This window comes from Haliotis cracherodii, unplaced genomic scaffold, assembly GCF_022045235.1.
Source record: "Haliotis cracherodii isolate W230 unplaced genomic scaffold, xgHalCrac1.p SCAF_10, whole genome shotgun sequence".
Lineage (NCBI taxonomy): Eukaryota > Metazoa > Mollusca > Gastropoda > Lepetellida > Haliotidae > Haliotis > Haliotis cracherodii.
In genome coordinates this window covers 39,598,197-39,623,380 of record NW_027266265.1, presented here as the reverse complement: position 1 = coordinate 39,623,380, position 25,184 = coordinate 39,598,197, and the positions used below count along the sequence as shown (strand labels likewise).

Sequence of the window (25,184 nt, the reverse complement as noted above, 5' to 3'; positions counted from 1 at the left end):
AATGAATACACTCAAAACTATAGAAGAAGCCTTTTGTGCCTTCGTAATATTCTTGGCATTATCACTGGCACCAGTCTGTACCTGTTGTCAAGTATAGTTCTAGAAGCTAAACTAACCTTAAAGGAACAATTCACGTCGGTGGTGTGCGAAAGTAGTCGCGTTGACCGCCTGGCGTGTGAGCGTGGGTGGACAGATAGGTTTTGATTATCTCTAAAGTCTAGTCATAGTTACATATTACAAGCATCACTTTTTTATATAAATAATGTCGACCAGCTGGCTTTGACTATTTTATCTCAATTCTATTAGTTTACTATCACTCTGGATGACTCAGTGTGTGTAGTTCCTCATGCGCACCGGTCAATAATATTTGCAGTTATTATTGAAATCATGCAATATGAATTGACGAAAGACGTAATAAGCCTGCTGAATACACACAGTTAATGTTGTTTTAGTATAAGAATGATCTTAGTGTTAACCGGTATGAGTAAGTGAGTATGGTTTTACGCCGCTTTCAGCAATATTCCAGCAATATCACGGTGTGTGATACCGGAAATGGGCTTCAAATTGTACCCATGAAGGGAATCGAACCCGGGGCTTCGGCGTGACGAGCGAAGGCTTTAACCACTAGGCTACCCCACCGTCCCGTTAACAGGTTTGAAGACAATCACGGAAGTACGGGAACAGTCGCGGTTGTCATAGATCGTATAAATACTGTGTACATCCCGCATTTGCACTGGACCACAACTCTTAGGCTTGAACATGTACATGTATTGGGAGAACTTTCGTGCGTGTGGGTTTCATTCATATTAAAAATAGCGTTAGGGGCCTCACTCTGGGAGTGTGGGTTCGAATCCTGGATGGGAGTCAACCCCAAAAAGTAATAGAATGTTTACTTAACTAAGAAGTGAGTTGGTTTGGTTTAATGACCGCTTTGAACAGTATTCCAGTTATATCAAGGCGTGTCAGTTTATTGTGGGAGCAAAGCCCGATTTCATGAAGGTCTCAGACGTTTACCACTGGGTGAAACCAACGAGTAACGGACATGGTGCTGACAAACTTAGAACCATAATTTGATGCTATTGAGTCATGAACACATGTTCGTCGGAAACGTTGTATTCACTCTTCCTTTAGCAGGGAGATCTTATGACTATGGAAATTATTCGCTTTTATTTGAATTATAATGCGAAAAAAAGGCAAAGCCTTCTTTAACACACATGTACAATGTATATTTTTACCTAATTTTATTTTACATTCTATCGGAAGGGAAAATACGCCCACCTAGCATTAAATGTGTTCTTGTGTCATGACATTATTGTCTATTTTGTCATTCCATGATTGATGTTTTGTTTTCCCAATAATTGGTGTGAAAAATGTAGTGCGACGGATCATAGATACACGGACATATAGTACTAAAAGCTTTGTTTACAGTTACAGCGAATACATTGTACGTCAACAATCGTTAATTATGTTATGTTATGTTATGTTATGTTGTGTTGTGTTGTGTTGTGTTGTGTTGTGTTGTGTTGTGTTGTGTTGTGTTGTGTTGTGTTGTGTTGTGTTGTGTTGTGTTGTGTTGTGTTGTGTTGTGTTGTGTTGTGTTATGTTATGTTATAGAAGAAAATAAAAATATATTATTGTGTTAATATAATAATAGTTTTTTAATAATGAGCGTGTATATAAAGAAACATATGTTTGTTGAATATATTTTTAATTCTGCATGTCATGAGTTTTTGTGTGAGAGAAAACACCTGTCCGTGTGGGCGAGTGATAATGGGTCACCCTGTCCACACTGTAACAGCTATGCATTCCTTGCCATTCTCGTTATGCGACGTTGTCTAGATTAATCATTACTTTGTTCAAAGAAATAATTACGTTTTATTAAGACATGTTGTACGATGTATCCAAAATATGACAATGTTCCATTCCCATGACTCTCTGCGTTGACCTCGCGATGACCTAGTTCTTTATGTTTTCCACGAAAATATAGAAATCACTCATGTCCTGAAACGATGTAGTTGAACTGTTTTGTTTGGAAGTCAACTGCCATGGAGTCAACACGAGAGGTACACGTACGTTATAGAATTCAAAACGTCAACGCCAGAGAAACACCAGTCTCAATAATCTGCCGAAACAGTTCCAAAATATTAATAAAATTATATGAAACAGTATATTTATTACGAACATGTATTTAGAAAAGTAGCAATGTGTAGGTGGCATATATCGAGAAAGTCAATAATGCGTGGGTGACAAGTATCAGGACGACAATAATGCGTGGGTGACAAGTACCAGGACGACAATACTGCGTGGGTGACAAGTATCAGGACGACAATAATGAGTGGGTGACAAGTATAGAGAAAGTCAATAATGCGTTGGTGACAAGTATCAGGACGACAATACTGCGTGGGTGACAAGTATCAGGACGACAATACTGCGTGGGTGACAAGTACCAGGACGACAATAATGCGTGGGTGATAAGTATCAGGACGACAATACTGCGTTGGTAACAAGTATCAGGATGACAATACTGCGTGGGTGACAAGTATCAGGACGACAATACTGCGTGAGTGACAAGTATCAGGACGACAATACTGCGTGGGTGACAAATTCAGGACGACAATAATGCGTGGGTGACAAGTATAGAGAAAGTCACTTATGCACTGTTGACAAGTATCAGAACGGCAATAATGCGTGGGTGACAACTATAGAGAAAGGCAATAATGCGTGGGTGACAGGTATCAGAACGACAATAATGCGTGGGCGACAAGTATCTAGAACGGTAATGATGTGTGTGTGTGTGTGTGTGTGTGTGTGTGTGTGTGTGTGTGTGTGTGTGTGTGTGTGTGTGTGTGTGTGTGTGTGTGTGTGACAAGTATGGGAACGGCAATAATGCATGTTGACAAGCAAAGAGAAAGTAAATAATGCGTGGGAGACAAGTATGGGAACGGCAATAATGCATGTTCGACAAGTATCTAGAACGGCAATAATGCGTGGGTGACAAGTATAGAGAAAGTCACTAATGCGCTGGTAACAAGTATCAGAACGGCAATAATGCGTGGGTGACAAGTATCAGAACGACAATAATGCGTGGGTGACAAGTATAGAGAAAGGCAATAATGCGTGGGTGACAGGTATCAGGACGACAATAATGCGTGGGTGACAAGTATCAGGATGACAATAATGCGTGAGCGACAAGTATCAGGACGGCAATAAATGCGTGGGTGACAAGTATAGAGAAAGTCACTAATGCGCTGGTGACAAGTATCAGAACGCAATAATGCGTGGGTTACAAGTATAGAGAAAATCACTTATGCGTAGGTGACAGGTATCAGAACGACAATAATGCGTGGGCGACAAGTATCTAGAACGACAATAATGTATGGGTGACAAGTATCTAGAACGGTAATGATGTGTGTGTGTGACAAGTATGGGAATGGCAATAATGCATGTTGACAAGTAAAGAGAAAGTAAATAATGCGTGGGAGACAAGTATGGGAACGGCAATAATGCACGTGTGACATTTATGGAGAAAGGAATCATTACGCGGATGACATGAATCGAGAATGGCAGTATCGATTATGTAATAAGTTTACATCTACGAAATATGGTTGTGACAGTAAGTGCAGTTATTGCTCGATGCTCTCACACACGTACAGTAATTCTACGCTTACCCCACTAATTCCATTACGGAAAACCATATTGAGTTGAATCTTTACACGGATGTAAACAAGATTACACATACAGAAACAATTGTGTGAAAGTAAGCTTAAACAACAGCTTTATCTGTTTGTCTTGGAGATAGCGTGCCGAACTGTGACCCATGTGTGGGAGGTGATTTGATAACGTGCAGAGATAAAAAAAAAATGAGTGATAAAAAATACATATATTTTTTTATTAAGCATTCGTCTCCCTTTTCAATCATTACAAAAAAGATTATCATTATATATTCTTTTGAAATGTGTGCATGTAAAATATCACACTACAACGTGTATTTTAAAGACATTTTAAATATCCAAATATCCACACAAACTTAATAAATAATTAAAAGGTTCATTTAACTGATCATGAGTTATCTCCCTTGTGTTTCACTCAGTTAAGTAATCTTGGTAACAAACTGGAACCGGAAAGTAACCCAGGTGTCACGTGACGTTTTCGTATAATACCGCGAGAATTGCGACGAGATGTCAGAGTGCATCAGAAAGCCATTATGAACAGGGGCCTTTGTATAGCCCTGACTCTCATTGTCGCCACCCAGGCGTCGACAGTAAGAAAAAAGGAAGATCAAGGTAAGTGATCTTTTTATTTAAAAAAAATGTTAGATACTAATACAATTTATTTAAAATGTAGCAACTACATTCAATACATGAAGCAACTCAAATGTGTCATTTATCACAATTTAAAGGATTATTGTTAACCCTTTTCGTGGTTCCAAATTAAAGCCAATACATCCGATTAAAATGAAAACATTTAAGACGTCGATAGAAAAATGTTATGGGGATTTATAACTACTGTATTTTGAAGGTTTACTTGATATGTACCCATGGATATTAAAATGCTAGTTTCTTAACATAAGGCGAACATAAGAAGGTATTTATAGCGAACATTTGGTATCATCACTATTTGATAGTGATTCATAAACTAATGCTTATGACAAAATCATATTCATACAATGAACTCTGTTTTAGCAGTGATTTCGTATGATTGTGAACACGGTTTTGTAGCGTTTAATAATTAGAATTTAAGGTAGTTTAATATATTTCAATTATATTCAACATATAAAAAACACGCTTTACACTATTTTTCTGAAGATGCACGTAACCACTTACATGGTACGCAGTTTTATTTGTAATATATATACAGTTGGAACATATTTAGTGTACAATTAGTCAGGACAAGTAATGGCAACATATGTTGTTTTAGAAACTTCTAGATTACAATAAAACAGTTGGCGTATCTCTCAGTATAGATAGACAAGGAAGGTCAGAGGTGTGCCTCAGTGTGGGTCACTGTTCATATACATGTAATGCGTTATCTAGCTTTGCTTTAGGTCCTATGTATAAGTACTTGCTGTATCTTGTAACTTTACGACAACAACAACAAAAACAACAACAAAGACCTTATTAAATAATAAACATTTTTTAAATATCTTTCATAAATGTTGATACGATGTTTTGTAGAATGCACAAGAAGTTAATCAAAACTGAAAGCAATTTTATTTCAGAACCCAAACTAATCATATGTCCTTATGCCGTTTCAAAGATCGACGTTTTATTTGGTTTTATTTAATGCAATGCCACCGAAGCAAATGATCATTAACAAATGCAATTTATTTTTTTTGTTCCAGAAAAAAGAGCTGCACCTACCGGTAAGTTAGAATCCTGAAGTAATATATACTGATATATAAGTTTTTTTTCTGTGAATAACGAACCAAAAGCATATAAATCACATCGAATACATCAAAGCATTACACACCAACCCGCCTCTGATACTGATGCAGTTTATGTCCAATTGTTCACCAGTGTATGAGATTTGTACATTGCTATCACCACAGAGGAAATTTGCTCGTTACCATCTCCGTGTGTATGCCACTCACTGGATGTCTCACCAGTGTATGAGATTTGTACATTGCTATCACCACAGAGGAAATTTGTATATTTCGACATCCAGTGAGTGGCATACACACGGAGATGGTAACGAGCAAATTTCCTCTGTGGTGATAGCAATGTACAAATCTCATACACTGGTGAACAATTGCTGAAATTTTGAATATGTTTTTTTTTCTTAGTTTGTGATATAAGTCACATTTAGAATACTATGCTAAAACTAATGACAACTTAATTTCTGATTGCAAATGTCAGAATAAACTATTCTTGAATACTTGGTTAAGAGTGGGAAAATGTGAAGTGCTGTTACTGACGTTATCACTTGTGGCAACCGTTAAAACATCTAACACATGGTTCCAGCTGTCGTCGATCTTATCACAGAAGAAACCATTTATGTAGTTTCAGTACTCTTAATGCACAATAATAAACTTTGGTGTAATCATGTTACAGTCAGACACTTGAAAGACAAAACTATGCTTGTAAATACTGATTGCATTTAGTTTAATGCGATCTGAAGGTCATCTCCTGTAGTCCAAAGTCACGTACCACAACAGATGGTAACAGATCACCCCAACATGGTGGCCCAGTGCTATGGAACAATCTCCGGTCGATCCCATCGGAAATAAGAAAATTCGAAAATTCATACAAAAACGTAAAAAAACATATTGACACACCTGTCTCTCCAAGCAAGCCTTTCACTGGGCCTGTGATGGCCAGAACTTTTAAGGCTGGAATTATATTAATTTAATTGCGTTTAATGGCGCGATGTTATGGTACACGTTTCCTCGTCAGCTGCGCGTTTGTTGAAACGTAGTTGTCCATTTTTCAGTTGAAACATGCGTGGACCAAACCGACTGCACGAAGTACCCAAGCTCCGTGTGTACGCAATATAGCGATTGGTCCAAGGACAACTGTGCAGCATACTGTGGAATATGTAAACGTAAGTCTGACCTGCAATCTCTGTAAGTTCCCCGTGCAAGTGCATAGCCATTCTCATTGCCTCTGCATGGAATGGTTTAAACATGTTGTTCTCTGATGACTCTTTATATTCAAAGAAAATTGCTGATACAGACAAGAATTATTATGAATTCCTCCACAATCCACAAAGACATGCCACTATTTAAAATGGCTATTTGATGGTCGCATCACTGTAGGAATTTTAATACGGAGATATAAGCCCATAGATTTCAAAATAAAATGTGGCAAAATGTTTTCCCCTTTTAATCATGGCTACTTCTACACCAACATGTATTCACATGACACCCTGACAAGTGAACATGATGGGTAATATTTCCGAATTAAAGAAGGAATGGAACGAATAATGAATGTAATGGCCACTAGGTGTCCAAATAGCTGACACTCTCTGTTCATCAATGGCTTCAGTGTTGAATGATTGTTCCAGCACTGCACACTACTGCTCCTCCAGCTTGTAAGGATAGTCTGACGAACTGTCCGGAGTACGGCCTGGACGCGTGCACCAAGTACGCTCCCTGGGCTCATGAGAACTGTCGCAAGTACTGTGGCTTCTGTCGTAAGTATGATCTCAAATAGAGTTACAGATTCTGTTTACCGGATATCAATACCGAAAAGCAAGTGACTGTCAACAAATGTGGTGTGAATTGAAAGTGGGTTTAACATTATTGTACTCTGCGAGTGTATGTGTGATTGTGAGTTTGTGTGTGTGATTGAGTGGTGTGTATGTGTGAGTGTGTTGTGTGATTGTATGTGATTGTGTGTGTGTATGTGTGTGTGATTGTGTGATTGTGTGATTGTGTGATTGTGTGTGTGTGTGATTGTGTGTGTGTGTGATTGTGTGTGTGTGTGTGATTGTGTGTGTGTGTGTGTGTGTGTGTGTGTGTGTGTGTGTGTGTGTGTGTGTGTGTGTGTGTGTGTGTGTGTGTGTGTGTGTGTGTGTGTGTTTTTGTTGTGTGTCTGCTTCTACTAGTTGGGAATTATGCCGGTTTTAATTGCTGGCCCGTGCCAAGAACCACAGATCCGGTCTCAACAAATGTAGAATGAGTGAATGTTGGTAAATGCCGCATCAATATTCCAGCTATATGTAAACAGGTGACAGGGAGCAGGAGAACGGTAGACGATATAGGGCATGATGACACTTTGGCCAATATGATTTGATGAATCTCTCAACATTACCAGTCCATCGATGCTTAAACACTTTGCATGTGGCCTTGATATACTTGTATGTCACAATGATGTAAAACAACACTCTCTCACTCGCCATGTCGTCATGTTATGATACTATCCTGTTTCTTCAGTAGCTGAATGTGAAGATGGTCGACATTTCGTTTTAGGTAGAAATGAACAAACCAAGCAAGTCAAGCTTATTGCTTAAACTTTTAGAACATAAACATTTCTGTTTCCAGATGTCCAGTCGACTGGGTTCTGTAAGTATAAGCTAAAGCGCTTTATTGTTTAAAATGGTTAGAAAATCGTAATAAAATGCATCGAATACTTCAAACGGTCTCTCTGGCAGATGTATGCACCAAAACATCTTCTTTTAGATCTGTGCTGGTGCTTCTGTTAATTCTGTTGACCATATTTGGTTGCAATGACTATATCAAATTTTATTGACAACATATGGTTTAATAACTACATATTCTTAAATTGACAATATGGACCTTCGTTCATTGTTAAACTGACTGTATATAATTCCATTCACGATATATGTTTTTATGGACATTGGTTTCCACTGATAGCTGATACTTCTATTGACTATATATTGCTCTACTGTCTGTATATTTTTCTTAATGTATATTTTGTATCTGATCTAGTGCTCTACCGAGTATATATTCTCAAAAGAATTATTCTATGACACGTGGACATTTTGTTTTACACAGTTCACATAATGAATTGTTACTGAACAGAAACAACCTTCCATAACGTACGTAGTTGCATGTAACGTGCAGTGCTATGCAGTTCACCACCTTCTATGGTATGTGTGTTACTGCTGCTGTTACACGTGTCCTTCTGGTGCAATTAAATGCGCCCTGCTGCTGTTATTACACGTGTCCTGTTGGTTCTATTACACGTGTCCTGCTGGTGCTATTACACGCACCCTGCTGGTGTGATTGCACGAGTCCTGCTGGTGTTATTACACGTGTCCTGCTGGTGTTATTACACGTGTCCTGTAGGTTCTATTACAAGTGTCCTGCTGGTGCTATTACACGTGCCCTGCTGGTTCTATTACACGTGTCCTGCTGGTGTTATTACACGAGTCCTGTAGGTTCTATTACACGTGTCCTGCTGGTGCTATTACACGTGCCCTGCTGGTTCTATTACACGTGTCCTGCTGGTGTTATTACACGAGTCCTGCTGGTGCTATTTTACGTGCCCTGCTGGTGTGATTGCACGAGTCCTGCTGGTGTTATTACACGTGTCCTGTTGGTTCTATTACACGTGTCCTGCTGTTGTTATTACACGTGTCCTGTTGGTTTTATTTCACGTGTCCTGCTGGTCCTATGACATGTGTCCTGCTGCTGCTAAAACATATGTGCTTCTACTTTCTGCAGATGGCCAGTGCTCCTACAAAGGGAAGACTTACAATCAAGGAGAAAAATGGGAGGACGGCTGCAGCTACGACTGTGAGTGCGTGGACGGCGCGACCGGAACCTACAAGTGTACAAACAAGTATGTATAACCACACCTGCTACCACTACCACTACCATGACTACTACTACTATTACCACCATGACTAGTACTATTACTACTACTACTTCTAATCTACTACTACTACTACTACCACTACTACTACCACTACTACTACTACCACCATGACTAATACTATTACTACTATTACTACCACTACCACTACCATGGCTACTACTACTATTACTACTTCCATCTACTACTACTACTACTACTACCACTACTACTACTACTACTTCTACTACTACCACTACTACTACTACTACTACTACTACTACCACTACTACTACTACCACTACCACTACTACTACTACTACTACTTCTACTACTACCACTACTACTACTAATACAACTACTACTACTATCACCACTACTACTACTACTACTACTACTACTACTATCACTACTACTACTACTACTACTACTATTATCCGGGGTAGAATAGATCCGGGGTAGAATAGGTCTTTAGCAACCCATACTTGTCGCAAGAGGCGACTAAAGGGATCGGGTGATCAGGCTCGCTGACTTGGTTGATGCATGTAATCGTATCTCAATTGCGTGGATCGATGCTCATGATATTAATCACTGGATTATCCGGTCCAGACTCGATTATTTACCGACCCCCGTCATATAGCTGGAATATTGATGAGTGCGGCGTTAAACAACAAACCAACAAAGCCACGGTAGGTTGACTCAACATGTGTTCCTTGTACCCCTCAGGTGCCCTATATACAACAGTCTCCCCCCGGCATGCACCCTGGTGTCCACCCCCGGGCAGTGTTGTCTGCAGCCTGTCTGTGACTTCAACAAGAAGGTCGTGACCTCTCAGGGGTCAGCCCTCGGGACAACGGCTGCTGGAGTCAGTAAGTAACGTGTACACGCTCAAACCGGGGCACATTTAAAGTTCCTAGCACACGTTTATACCCTGTCAATCCTTGTACATTCACACTCACACAGTCACAATGTCATTCCTAGCACATATTCATACACTGTCAATCCTTGTACATTCACACTCACACAGTCGCAATGTCATTCCTAGCACATACGTATACACCGACAATCCTTGTACATACACACTCACACAGTCACAATGTCATTCCTAGCACATACGTATACACTGACAATCCTTGTACATTCACACTCACACAGTCACCATGTCATTCCTAGCACATATTCATACACTGTCAATCCTTGTACATTCACACTCACACAGTCGCAATGTCATTCCTAGCACATACGTATACACTGACAATCCTTGTACATTCACACTCACATAGTCACAATGTCATTCCTAGCACATACGTATACACCGACAATCCTTGTACATTCACACTCACACAGTCACAATGTCATTCCTAGCACATACGTATACACTGACAATCCTTGTACATACACACTCACACAGTCACAATGTCATTCCTAGCACATACGTATACACCGACAATCCTTGTACATTCACACTCACACAGTCACAATGTCATTCCTAGCACATACGTATACACTGACAATCCTTGTACATTCACACTCACACAGTCACAATGTCATTCCTAGCACATACGTATACACTGACAATCCTTGTACATTCACACTCACACAGTCACAATGTCATTCCTAGCACATACGTATACACTGACAATCCTTGTACATTCACACTCACATAGTCACAATGTCATTCCTAGCACATACGTATACACCGACAATCCTTGTACATTCACACTCACACAGTCACCATGTCATTCCTAGCACATACGTATACACTGACAATCCTTGTACATTCACACTCACATAGTCACAATGTCATTCCTAGCACATACGTATACACCGACAATCCTTGTACATTCACACTCACACAGTCACCATGTCATTCCTAGCACATACGTATACACTGACAATCCTTGTACATTCACACTCACACAGTCACCATGTCATTCCTAGCACATACGTATACACTGACAATCCTTGTACATTCACACTCACACAGTCACCATGTCATTCCTAGCACATACGTATACACTGACAATCCTTGTACATTCACACTCACACAGTCACAATGTCATTCCTAGCACATACGTATACACCGACAATCCTTGTACATTCACACTCACACAGTCACAATGTCATTCCTAGCACACGTTTATACAGTCAATCCTTGTACATTCACGCTCATACCCATTCCCAGTACACGTGTATATGATCACACTGTTTGTCTTACTAGACGTACACACAGTCACGTGCACATTGTCAGTCCTACTACATGTCTACTTTTTCTTATCACAGTGGTGAAGCTTTTTACTTTCACATGAAATGACCCTAACTGTGACCCTCACCGCCGATATGCGTTGGTCACGGTCTATGGAGTTACTACTTGTGTGTGCTTGCCATAAAAGGTGACTATGCTTGTCTTAAGAGGTGACTAACGGGATCGGGTGGTCAGGCTCGCTGACTTGGTTGATGCATATCATCGATCCCAATTGCGTGTATCGATGCTCATGATATCAATCACTGGATTGTCTGGTCCAGCCTCGATTATCTACAGACGCCGTCATATAGCTGGAACATTGATTAGTGCGGCGTTAAACAACAAACCAACCAACCAACCAACCAACCAACCAACTACTTGTGTGTGTTGGTCACTTTCTTTCGATCTCTTATTGTAGATCTGTGCGTACGTGTGCGTTTTAAAAATCTTTGGATTTTCTTATTCTACGATTTTGCGTTGGTCACTCTCCTATGGATATACTACGTGTGTGTGTTGGTCACTATCTCTGGATTTCCTCATTGTAGATGTGTGCGTCTACAACGGCAACAACTACTACCAGGGTCAGACATGGGCTGTTGGATGTGACCTGCGGTGCACGTGTAATGACGCCACTCAGGGATCGTACAGATGCCAGTCATTGTAAGTAAACCTAGGATTAACATAAGCATGTTTTTAGGCGTTGTGGTCGTTCCTTGCATACAGTTATCTACCCTACAGCTTATAGGTAATGGTGACCGATAGCGAAATTCATGTATTTTTTCTTGAGATATAGGGAAGATCAACCGAACGGAACGAAATATAGTGTATCGAGACGGATTTGAATACGATAGTCTCAAATGTAAGGTCTAAGTCTAAGACATGACCCCTGATTATAGCCTGTCATCCACAGTATCAAAAGTCCTCTCTCTCAGCTGTTCACAACCTGCCAATCTTCCATCTAAGTTACAGACCGCTCTGGGGCGGTCGGGTAGCACAGTGGTTAAAGCGTTCGCTCGTCACGCCGAAGACCCGGGTTCGATTCCCAACATGGGTACAATGTATGAAGCCCATTTATGTCCCCCGCCATTATATTGCTGGAATATTGCTAAAAGAGGCGTAAAACCATACTTACTCACTTCAGCCCGCTCTCTTGTGCTGTAGTTGTTCACAATCTTCCATCTAACTAAAACATCCCTCTCTCTTGTGTTTTAGCTGTCCCGTGTACGGTCAGATGCCCACTGACTGCGTCATGATCAAGGATCCGGGACAATGCTGTGAACGGCCTCAGTGTACTTTCAGCAAGCAGTTTGGAAGTTTCTCGGGAAGCGGTTCCGTCAGCGGAGCTGGCATAAGTCAGTTGATCATACACTATCCATTTCTAATTCCACTCGAAGTATAAATTTCTCAACATCTCTTTTATTTAGTAATTGATATAGCTGAAGTATTGCTAAAAGCACAGTAATACCATACTCGCTCACTCACACTATCACGCCGAGGATCTGTGTTCAGTTCCTTACAGGGGGATAAGGGTGAAGCCCGTCCGTGGTGTAAAACCTTATTCATTCCGTGTGTCAACCGAAAGTTAACTGATAAGGAGGTAAGTGTTAACGTGGGAGCAGTATGATTTCGGTTCGATCCCGCTAGAGAGTAGAGTTAAATAACAATCTCTGCTGTGAGGATCTGTGTACAATTACTAAGCAATGGTGTCAACACGGACGGGGATTGCTGTTTACTACACGACACTGTATGCTGATATTCCAGGTTTGCATCCCACCGCCGCCTCGGCATGTGTGGATAAAATACCCAACTGTGCAGACTATACCAAGGAAGCCTGTCCCAAATATCCAGGGTGGGCCGGGTCAACCTGCAAGAAATACTGTGATCTATGTCGTAAGTGTCAAGAAACACCCAACCATCAAATCAACAAAGAAATGAAATATATAATGGCGTTTTGTCAAGATCAACTGCTACTCTTATACATTGGGGAGTCCAAACGGTGGCTTCACTCATTGCTGTCAAAATATTGTTTGTCCTTTTCCATTACCAAGATATCCCAATCCTCGTATGAAAAGAAAAATATGTCAATGTTTGTATTGGTTATGACAACGCCATTCGGGTCCATTTGGTTTATGCCGTTATCAGCATAATGCATCGGACAGTAGTGAATTAGTGATATTGTGTGAATCCAATGTAAACAGTGTGACGCCAGATCCCGACGGATACACTTCGTTATAGTCAACAGCCGTATCTGAAGCCACATTATGCCGTGCCTAACAGAAATTAGGTTTACACTTTCGTTTGACGACAAAAGCAAACGGAGGCAATTTGAACAGTAATATTAGATTCACGGCTGCCACCAGTTAGTAATGTGCCGCGTTATACTCAAGTACAACAAAAATGGTCTTCTTACTGCGACTTCTTATGGCAACAACTAAGCCAGACAAAGAAAGCTGGACTCTGATGAGGATATCGTCAAGAGCGTTCTTACTCATGTGATTTAGGGTATAAATATTACGTCCAACACTTGAGGTTTCAAATGTAACGTATTCCTCGCATCGGGTACTCAATTACACCCGCGATTCTAAAAACAAACACAACTGTTTACGGACATTGGAAAACATAAATCGTTCAACATACTCAAACAGCTGTGAAACATATGTGACGTCACTCAGGAATGCTATGATGTCATAATACAATGAATGACGTTATATTGTTCCATGACAACTGACAAATGACAAGCTCTATGCATATATATATCTGTTTAACACAATAGCGCCATTTCCTTGCTTTACGCGCCATTTCTTTACTTTCACATCACTTAAGAACATCTCATTTTGAAGAAGCAAATTTAAAAATGTCGCTCATGGCAAACGTGATGTACTAGAAACGCTACAGATTTATGTCTGACATTTGGTACCCTTATTGCTGTTTAACCTCCAATAAACTGGTTTGTTTTCGCTCTGTTACCAGATCTAGCAGCCCCAACTCCCGGACCGAAAGGTAAGCACATGTTCAATGAGCCATACTCGTGTAAATATTTATAAACCTGAACATTATATTATTATCCATCTGCGATTCAAAACAAACATAAATTAACCCACTGTGGCAAAATGCTGTTCAGATCCAGTGTAAATTCCATCTTAGTATCAACTGGTATTCTCAGTGATGGCCTATGCATACCTTATCCGACGTATCAATTGCTCAACTCCAATTGATGCCTCAACCTGTTTTGAAAACCAAGTTTCAAGTTGACTTTATTTACATAAAACAAAGGCGGTGGGGTAGCCTGGTGGTTAAAACGTTCTGTATGGAGAGCAATGTGTGAAGCATATTCCTGGGGTCCCCGTCGTGATATTGCTGGAATATTGACTAAAGGTGGCATAAAACGATACTCACTCACGCAACACTATGTAGAAATGTATCTCCACCACTTATTGTTCTCTCTTAGATGCCTGTGTGTACCAGGGTCAAGCCCACAAACAAGGCGAGACATGGGCCATTGGATGCGACCAAAGATGTGTCTGTGAAAACGCAATCTATGGCTACTACAGATGCTTCAATACGTGAGTGTCTCGCCCTTAACCCATCCCAACCACCCACCCCAATACCCCCGAAAAAGATAAAAAAAACCCATCCATTTCTGTGTTTTACGTGTCCCAAATTATCATTGAAGATGACAATGGACAAGCCTTAAAGCCTCATTTTCTCGATCTCCGCCAATGCCCTAAATATGCCTCCTCTTACTGGTAAAGCCGTTTGTGACAGTCACCAGAACTAGTTAACTAATATTAAGTTGACATGTACATATTGGAACGCTAATTTTGTATACAATAATGTAATTGAACAATTAAGGTGAAATATCTAGATATTGTTCAACTAGGAAACAGCACATCATTGTTTTTGGTGAATATACCTAACCTACGGCCTGTGTGCTCCTCCCTGCAGGTGCTCCTCCTACACCAACCTCCCCCCTCAGTGCAAGACGGATAAGAAGGTCAACGACTGCTGTGAAACCGTCAAATGTACATCCGGGTCTTTCTACTCCTCCTCCACCAACCTTCAGAGTATCGGTAGCGGGGGCGGCATCAACATCAACGGTGTGACCCCTAACCCATCCACAGGGACAGGGACAGGGACAGGGACAGGGACAGGGACAGGGACGGGACACGGAGGCAGTTCCCTAGGCACGGGGATGCAGCCCCCTAAACTATGTGAGAGATGTTATGTTTCTCAGCTTCATTAACCTTGGGGGTGATGTTTTGTTTGTTTGTTTGTTTGTTGTGTAAAGCCGCACTCATCAATATTGCAGCTATATGATGGCGGTCTGTAAATAATCGAGTCTGGACCAGACAATACAGAGATCCATACCTTTGAGATACGATGACATGCATCAACTAAGTCAGCGAGCCTGACAACGCGATCCCGTTAGTCGCCTCTTTCGACAAGCATATTCGCCTTTTACGGCAAGCATGGGTTGCTGAACACCTATTCTACCCCGGATCTTCACAGGTCTTTGGGTGGTGTGCATCTAATTATCAGTTGGTACTTCATAAACTTTTAACTTAAGTTGTTTTCATAATGCATACAAATGGGTTTTTCTCAATCGGGTTGGGTAGTCGGTAAGCCGTAGGAATGTCGGGTAACATCGGAACAATGAGATACTTAACCAAGATTCACTCATTCAATCTCACGGTTCAGAACTCAGTATCAAAGATACGTTAACGCTCAATTTACCTGAAACAAGCAACACGTTTTATTTATCAAATGCATGATTTGGATTCAAAATTTAAATTATGTAGATATGTTCAATCGGGACCTCGTCATAAATGATATAGTTCCACAAGGAAAACAGTATATATATGTCACGAATCACTCCATGAAAATGCATATTTTTCAAATATGGAATACACGTGACAATTGGCGACAGCTGCTTGACTTTTCACTGTTCACAGCCGGATGTCTTTACAATGGTCAGCTGTATGTCCAGAACCAGCAGTGGGAAGATAAATGTGCCACGGTCTGTACCTGCAACGACGCCTCAACGGGAATATACGCATGCAGAGAAAGGTACTAACGATTACCACTTATGTCCCGATACACAATGGAGATAAATCCAGTCGTTCGAACCCTATTTACTGTTTTCTGTTTTATTCATTATGTGCTCCTATATCTGTGTGAACATGTGAATGGTAGGAACAATTACAGTTTCCATTACAACGATGTCTGGTTGCTCGTCTCATACTGTGAAACCAGTAATTGTGCTGAGAGAATAATGTCTGAAAGATGTTTTGGTCGGTCTCAGTAAAATGTATTTGTTTTGATTCTTGATCAGCTAAATGTAGAAAAGATGCACATGCCCACTACATGTTGGGTAGCCTAGTGCTTAAGCATTCGCACGTCACGCTGAAGACCCGGGTTCGATTCCCGACATGGGTATAATGTGTGAAACCCATTTCTGGTGTCCCCCGCCGTGATATTGCTGAAATGTTGCTAACATACCCACTCACTGAACGTATTTCTGTAACGAAAAGAGCATGATAGGTTAAGCCGGTAAGGTAGTAACATACAAACTGGACATATGATATTGGCACCCTACCCGCTTTAAGACTACAAGGTTATAAGGTCAAGCGTATATTTACATAAAATGACAATTCTCGTTATCCCTATCAAACGCTGGGTAGATTAAATAACCACATCTTCTACAGTAACATGTAATGACTGCAATGACCTGTTCCAGATGTCCAAAATTCGACGGAGTTCCTGCTGGATGCCAGATAACCCCTGATCCCAGCGACAAGTGCTGCACAGTGCCCCAGTGCCCCTCATCCATCAGTTATGTTCCCAAACCCGTGTACCAACCTTGGAAACAAACCACCTCCCAAGTCAAACCTCCAAGCATCGTTGACCTTACTTCTGGGTTCTTTACAAATGAAGTAACGATCAACTTCAGTGGCGGCACGGTAGCCCCACCAACCGTACCAGTCGGGCCTGTAGGGACCGGAGGCATAGGTACACCGCTCTTTCAGTTATATCCTTTCCCTATAATCACGCATATACATTAACACGCCTCTCGCCTTCTTTGTCTTGCGGTGGCTTAGTCTAGTGGTGAAAGCGTTCGCTCGTCACGCCGACAGTCCGGGTTCTATGTCCAATATGGGTGCAGTGTGAGAACCAATTGCTGGTGTGCAACGCCGTGATCATGTTTGAATATTGCTGAAACCACACTCACTCAGACCTTCCTCGACAGTAAGAAAAGTATTTTTAACTTGAGCTTGTTACTGACTCAAGAAAAAACACAAAATGGTCATTCAATTGCAAATTAACAAAGATACAACATAGAGGGCAAGTAAAGACTGCTTTGCTAGTGGAATAGAACTTACTCAAACGTAGCCTTGATTGAAAGATTTACTAGCGTCTGTCCCGAAATGTGACCTTCGGTGAACAATATACTAGTGTCTGTACCGAAACGTAGCCTTGATTGAACAATGTACTAGTATCTGTACCGAAACGTAGCCTTGATTGAACAATACACTAGTATCTGTACCGAAACGTAGCCTTGATTGAACAATGTAGTAGTATCTGTACCGAAACGTAGCCTTGATTGAACAATGTACTAGTATTTGTACCGAAACGTAGCCTTGATTGAACAATGTACTAGTATCTGTACCGAAACGTAGCCTTGATTGAACAATGTACTAGTATCTGTACCGAAACGTAGCCTTGATTGAACAATGTACTAGTATCTGTACCGAAACGTAGCCTTGATTGAACAATATACTAGTATCTGTACCGAAACGTAGCCTTGATTGAACAATGTACTAGTATCTGTACCGAAACGTAGCCTTGATTGAACAATGTACTAGTGTCTGTACCGAAACGTAGCCTTGATTGAACAATGTACTAGTATCTGTACCGAAACGTAGCCTTGATTGAACAATGTACTAGTATCTGTACCGAAACGTAGCCTTGATTGAACAATGTACTAGTATCTGTACCGAAACGTAGCCTTGATTGAACAATGCACTAGTATCTGTACCGAAACGTAGCCTTGATTGAACAATGTACTAGTATCTGTACCGAAACGTAGCCTTGATTGAACAATGTACTAGTATCTGTACCGAAACGTAGCCTTGATTGAACAATGTACTAGTATCTGTACCGAAACGTAGCCTTGATTGAACAATGTACTAGTATCTGTACCGAAACGTAGCCTTGATTGAACAATGTACTAGTATCTGTACCGAAACGTAGCCTTGATTGAACAATGTACTAGTATCTGTACCGAAACGTAGCCTTGATTGAACAATGTACTAGTATCTGTACCGAAACGTAGCCTTGATTGAACAATTCACTAGTATCTGTACCGAAACGTGCCTTGATTGAACAATATACTAGTGTCTGTACCGAAACGTAGCCTTGATTGAACAATTCACTAGTATCTGTACCGAAACGTGCCTTGATTGAACAATATACTAGTGTCTGTACCGAAACGTAGCCTTGATTGAACAATGTACTAGTGTCTGTACCGAAACGTAGCCTTGATTGAACAATGTACTAGTATCTGTACCGAAACGTAGCCTTGATTGAACAATACACTAGTATCTGTACCGAAACGTAGCCTTGATTGAACAATGTACTAGTATCTGTACCGAAACGTAGCCTTGATTGAACAATGTACTAGTATCTGTACCGAAACGTAGCCTTGATTGAACAATGTACTAGTATCTGTACCGAAACGTGCCTTGATTGAACAATGTACTAGTATCTGTACCGAAACGTAGCCTTGATTGAACAATGTACTAGTATCTGTACCGAAACGTAGCCTTGATTGAACAATGTACTAGTATCTGTACCGAAACGTGCCTTGATTGAACAATGTACTAGTATCTGTACCGAAACGTAACCTTGATTGAACAATATTCTAGTGTCTGTTCCGAAACGTAGCCTTGATTGAACAATGTTCTTGTTTATGTACAGAAACGTAGCTTTGATTGAAAGAACACACGCATCTGTACAGAAACGTAGCCTTGATTGGATAATTTACATGCATGTGTACCGAACTGTATTGAAAGAATATATGAGTTGTAATCCATATCAACCTCATTGATACAGCAGGTTATAAAATGCCACTTAAAGTTATAGATATCGCGATACCAGTGTTGATGAAAACCGTTGTCCCCACAGGCTTCTGTGAGTACAAGGGCCGCCACTACCTTCAGAGCGAGAGGTGGGAAGATGGTTGCAAGTATCAGTGTGTGTGTGAGCGGGCATATGATGGATCCTGGAGATGCTTAGACAGGTACTTAGCTTTATCACATTTTATTTATAATATTTGATATCAAGGATATGGAAACGCACCCAACTAAAACTCGGAATATCCTAATCATGGTACTGCATGGAGATGGTCATTTTGTTTAAATCCTTTAATAACTGAATATGCCAGGCATGTGCATAGATTAAGTTATATGATTCCATGTATATATTCAGATCCGTTTACTATCCAGTAGAGGGGGTGGGGCAGGTCGTCTAAGGCGCCGCGATTGCCAGAAACCTATGATTGTGGGTTCGAATCCCGGTTTGACCTGATTATGTTTCTAGGTTTGTCAGCACCATACCGTGCTCGTGAGTTTCACTGAAGTGGTCAACGTCTCAGACCTGCATCAATACGCGCTTTATTTCCACATTAAGGTGTCACACCGCCAGATCAGTGTAGTGTTAAAAGTCGCGTGTAAACCAAACACTCACGCTCACTATGTCAACAAACGTAAACGTCTGAGACCTGCATCACTTTGGGCTTTCCTCCGACATTAAGCTGACACGCCGTGAAATAACTGGAATACTGTAAAAAAGCGGCGTTAAATCCAACTCACTCACTCACTATCCAGTAGGTATGCTAAAAAGTACTATCCAGTATGAACATGTATATTGGATTCGTTTAGCGCTCGATATATCTGTAAGATCCGTTCTGTTTACTACTTTGTATGTAAATATGAAATGTCAACACCAGACAACATCAGTCTCGTGTATTTGCCGAACCAAAATGGGCGTGAAAGGACAAATAGCGCTGAAAATGAAATGAATGTATCATTGTAATTCAGTTATGAAGCACCCGGTGTTCTCGTATTCTATGGTCTTATATCCTAGATCCGTTATTCCATGTTAGTGTAAGCTCTCTTATTCCATGTGTATCTGAGGTCCGTCATTTCACGTATGTATTAGGTCGGTAGGTCATATACATGTTATGGATATATCGTCATCCTAGTAATGGTAATATGTGTATATCCCATGTTTATGTTTCTTCGTTATTCCACATGTAAGTTATTCCGTTTATGTTCACCGTCCATTAGTCCGGGTTTTTGTTAGGTCCATTATTTCATGAATAATTGAAGTTTTTAATATACATTATTTTTAACTTGCAGGTGTAAAACATACAAGGACTTGCCAAAGGATGTATGCTGGCTCATTCCGGATCCCAGCGATTCTTGTTGTCAGGTGCCGTTTTGCAAATTTAACCCGAAATTCGAAGAGATCTACGGTACCGGTCACCCAGGGACGTATACGACCCCCCATATCACCATGAAGCCTGTGGTCACAGCCCAGCCTACCACCCCAAGACCAGGTGAGAACCACTGCAAATAGCCTGCATAGTGAGGTTGCAGACAAATATTGACCCTCCTGCCATCTCTTTAACGCTAGAACGATACATTGTGAAAAAGACGGGCATCAATTCCAACACAAATGATAAAGAATTGACTATATGTATCCTTTTCGCTATATCGACCTTAAGAAACTAGCTCAATATGCAAAACTTGTCAGAATGCGAGATCTCACAAACGCGAGAATGCCCCTTGGACTATTCCATAGTTTCGATATCGTGTGTGTAATTCGTTGTTGGTGTATGTTATGTTGAGTATGCCGGAATTTGTTAACACCCGGTGTTTTGTCCCGTGTAGCGTTCTGTGTGTACAAGGGCCAAAATTACGCCCAGGGCCAGCAGTGGTACGACGGCTGCAGCATGAAGTGTTCCTGCGATAACGCTCAGTCAGGATACTACAGATGTGCCAACAGGTGAGACGGACTGTTCATACGTCAGAGTTAGAATACTGGAAAACCCTGCATTCTGGGTGCATGCTTGGGACGTCTACTTATGCACAAAGGACTTTACTTCGTAGTCCTGATTCATTAATCCAGACATTTATCAGGCCTGAACATTTCACTTGGATGCTCTCTGGATTAACGAGGTTTCACTGTATAACCGCCTTAACTATTTTGGTATTAGACCGACCATTTAATATTCTGGGGTCTTGAATTTTTGTTAGAAATTAGGTCTAGAAAATAACATTTTTCTTTGAAAGGAGAACCGAAGTAATGTTTTCGCGAAACATTTCATAGCGCATCCAGCGAAAAGTATGTTTTTTGTAAAACGTTTGGCAAAATTATTTTTTGAGTACCTAAGCTTAACTGTGTAATAAATCAGTTGTATAATATGTATCAGTTACACGCGTACTTGCAACGTAGTTAAGGATCACACAAAACGAACACGGAAATACAGTCGCTCACCAGGCATGTTGTCCTTCAGATGCCCACTGTACTACAACGTACCCAAGGGGTGCACGCAGCTGCCCGACCCCACAGATCCGACATGCTGCACCGTCCCTCACTGTGACTTCAACTCCACGTCAGGTTCCGTCTCAGGAACTGGCGCCCCCGCGACCATCCCCCCGGGGCAAATCACTGGCAATGGGCAGAACCCAGGAGAACACACCAAGATAGGTAGGTATGAAGCGTCAGTATTTATAGTCTGACGAAACAGATTTTTTTCGGCGTAAAAGTCAAGAGAGTGGTCAACATTATACGAATGGATCACTGAAAATCAGTGATGACACCAGGTGTTCAACGGTAGCAACTATCGGTACAAACGTCCTAGTGCGTCAGGGAGAAATACATAAAACACCTGGTAAAAAGTGTGTTGGTTGTTTCTGTACAAGATGACAAGTACGAACATGACAATTTGTTGTTTTTTGTTTTTTTTCTGTACAAGATGACAAGTACCAACATGACAATTTGTTGTTTTGTTGGTTGTTTCTGTACAAGATGACAAGTACCAACATGACAATTTGTAGTTTTGTTGGTTGTTCCTGTACAAGATGACAAGTACCAACATGACAATTTGTTGTTTTGTTGGTTGTTTCTGTACAAGATGACAAGTACCAACATGACTATTTGTTGTTTTGTTGGTTGTTTCTGTACAAGATGACAAGTACTAACATGTCTAATTGTTGTTTTGTGGCTTATCCCTGTTGAAAATGACAACTTCAAGTTTGGTTTTTACAGGGTACTGTTTGTACAAGACGAAGAAGTACAACCAGGGCCAGAAGTGGACCGATGGCTGTCAGTACACCTGTGAGTGTGAAGACGCAGACAAAGGCAGCTACAGATGCACGGACATGTACGTACAACTCAAGTTCCGCTTGGTATGAGAGGGAGGGGGAGTAGCCTAGTGGGTAAAGTGTTCGCCAGCTATGCGGACTCCGGGTTCCATTCCAAGACTGTTGGAAGTCTGTTCTTGGCGTTCACAGGGCATGATGTTGGTAGACTTCTGTTAAAGCAGCGTAAAATAATTGTACATTTGAGCTTCTAAATATAGAAGAGGCGGTCGGGTAGCCTAGTATTTAAAGCGTTCGACATGAGTACAATGTATCAAGCCCATTTCTGGTGTCCCCCGTCGTGATATTGCTGGAATATTACTTAAAGCGGCAAAATAACTATACTCACTCACTCACTCTAAATGAAGTTGTGGTGACTTGATCCCACATTAACTGGTTGCCATTCAGTACGAACCAGTTTTACTGTTTATTGTGTAACCTAAGCCGGTGTTTTGACTATGAAAGTTTTCAGAATATTTGGGAAACGTTTAGGAAATTGTGAATTGATGCATGATGTTTTGGTGCCTCCAAGTGTTATGTGACACGGCAGTGAACACATTCGGCTACACTCCGTCAATTCGAAATTCAAGGACTCCGTTATTCGAAATATGAGGAGAGCGAATAAGGATTATGATAGGGACATTACGTATGACGTCTTCAGTTGACAGCTCGATTGAAGGAAGATCGAAGACATGAATTAACTTTTATGTTCACAAACCTTCATTCCCCGATACAGGTGCCCTCGTTATGCCAGCCTTCCCCAACAGTGCCGGCTTGTGACCGACTTCTCCAACCCTTGCTGCCAGGTCCCCGACTGTAACTTCCAGGGTACCTCTGGAGGAATCAGCGGCGCTGGCCACGTCATTCCCTCCCCCGGACCACAGCGTATGTATACATGTTGTTAACATAATGAGCGTGAGTGTTTGGTTTTCTGGCGTGCCCAAGGGACGCAATTCTGCACAGCGAATCGCGGCGCCTTAGGAGACTTGGCCGCCGTGCCACCTTGAGAAAGAAGATAACTCTGTACAATCAATTGTGGCGCGTGTCCCCACACATGTGGCGCGTGTAGTTGCACATATGTACCCCATAAACTAACTATAGGATATACAGTATTCGCTTGTCAGACCCAAAACATAGGTCCACTGTGTGAGGTCCATTCAGGGATGCCATTTTGGTTGTTGAAATGTTGCTAAATAGCGGGTTGAAGTCATCCTCACTCACAACAAGTACACAACCTGTATTTACGTGGCCGTTACACACTATGTATGACTGATAGCGTGGATGAGTAACTGCTTTATTACAATTGTTAAGACGTTTGGTGTCTCGTGTCTCTTGTTTGATGCACGGTGTAACATGGGCGGATACGGGGGTGGGGGTGTGTGGGTGTTTTGGGGGGTTGGGGTGTGTGTGGGGCACCCCCCTTTTTATTTCGAAAAAAATCTTTATTTCTGTTTAAATTACCACCAAAGACAAAAAATAGATCTTAATTGTGCACCCCCCCCCCCCCCCCCCTCCCTTTTTCAAAAAAGGTGTATCCGCCCATGGGTGTAAGTCTCTCCACCTATACGTGGCTGTAATTATAATAAAGTTGACCATTCATACCATCTGAGCAAGTTTATTACTGTCACACTAAAGTAACGTTTGCATGCAGCAGTTATCGGGTTGTACTGTATAACGTGTACACGAGGTAAACTGTATATTATGCTTGATGAAGAGAACCCGAAAGACTTCTTGTTTTGTTGTGTGACAGTGGGTGTAGTTTTGTCCCTGTGTTGTAGCTACCTGTACCTACATGACTGCCAAGTACTACCAGGGCCAGACATGGAAGGACGGCTGTAGCAAGTCCTGCCGCTGCGAAGACGCTGTGAAGGGACTCTACGTCTGTGACGACAGGTGACCTTTCCCATGCCTCTTTCTCATCATGTGTAGTCTGTTTAATAGCATTACATGACGCCTTGGTTTTGACCTGTCAAGGGGCGGTAGGGTATCTAGTGGTTTAAGCGTTCGCTCGTCATGCCGAAGATCTGGGGTCGTTTCCCTACATTGGTACAATGTATGAAGCTCATTTCTGGTGTGACGTGATAGTGTTGGAATAAAGCCCAAGGCGGCGTAAAACCATACTCACGCACCTGTAAAGATCACCCAGATACACCCAGATCGATCGTTTCACAGGCAGAACTGTGTGATGTCCATCGTCTATAAGGTCTTCCTCGTTGTGATATCTGAAATAATGCTTGTATTTGGTACCATTAATGA

General features: G+C 41.3%; 1 protein-coding gene across 1 annotated transcript in view; it reads left to right on the top strand.

The window, feature by feature from the left end:
- Nucleotides 1-4,185: 4,185 nt before the first annotated feature.
- LOC139454370 (uncharacterized) overlaps nucleotides 4,186-25,184 on the top strand; it is a 67,206-nt gene continuing 46,207 nt past the window's right edge. The window contains exons 1-22 of the mRNA XM_071236028.1: nucleotides 4,186-4,283; nucleotides 5,342-5,362; nucleotides 6,430-6,540; nucleotides 7,003-7,131; nucleotides 7,982-8,002; nucleotides 9,128-9,245; nucleotides 9,984-10,126; nucleotides 12,048-12,162; nucleotides 12,715-12,854; nucleotides 13,264-13,392; nucleotides 14,473-14,502; nucleotides 14,951-15,065; nucleotides 15,448-15,713; nucleotides 16,455-16,569; nucleotides 17,240-17,511; nucleotides 19,687-19,801; nucleotides 20,922-21,121; nucleotides 21,456-21,570; nucleotides 22,082-22,275; nucleotides 22,837-22,951; nucleotides 23,665-23,813; nucleotides 24,707-24,821. Coding sequence (XP_071092129.1) covers nucleotides 4,205-4,283; nucleotides 5,342-5,362; nucleotides 6,430-6,540; nucleotides 7,003-7,131; nucleotides 7,982-8,002; nucleotides 9,128-9,245; nucleotides 9,984-10,126; nucleotides 12,048-12,162; nucleotides 12,715-12,854; nucleotides 13,264-13,392; nucleotides 14,473-14,502; nucleotides 14,951-15,065; nucleotides 15,448-15,713; nucleotides 16,455-16,569; nucleotides 17,240-17,511; nucleotides 19,687-19,801; nucleotides 20,922-21,121; nucleotides 21,456-21,570; nucleotides 22,082-22,275; nucleotides 22,837-22,951; nucleotides 23,665-23,813; nucleotides 24,707-24,821 — 2,807 coding nt within the window. The 5' untranslated portion in view covers nucleotides 4,186-4,204. The remainder of the gene's footprint in view (nucleotides 4,284-5,341; nucleotides 5,363-6,429; nucleotides 6,541-7,002; nucleotides 7,132-7,981; nucleotides 8,003-9,127; nucleotides 9,246-9,983; nucleotides 10,127-12,047; nucleotides 12,163-12,714; nucleotides 12,855-13,263; nucleotides 13,393-14,472; nucleotides 14,503-14,950; nucleotides 15,066-15,447; nucleotides 15,714-16,454; nucleotides 16,570-17,239; nucleotides 17,512-19,686; nucleotides 19,802-20,921; nucleotides 21,122-21,455; nucleotides 21,571-22,081; nucleotides 22,276-22,836; nucleotides 22,952-23,664; nucleotides 23,814-24,706; nucleotides 24,822-25,184) is intronic.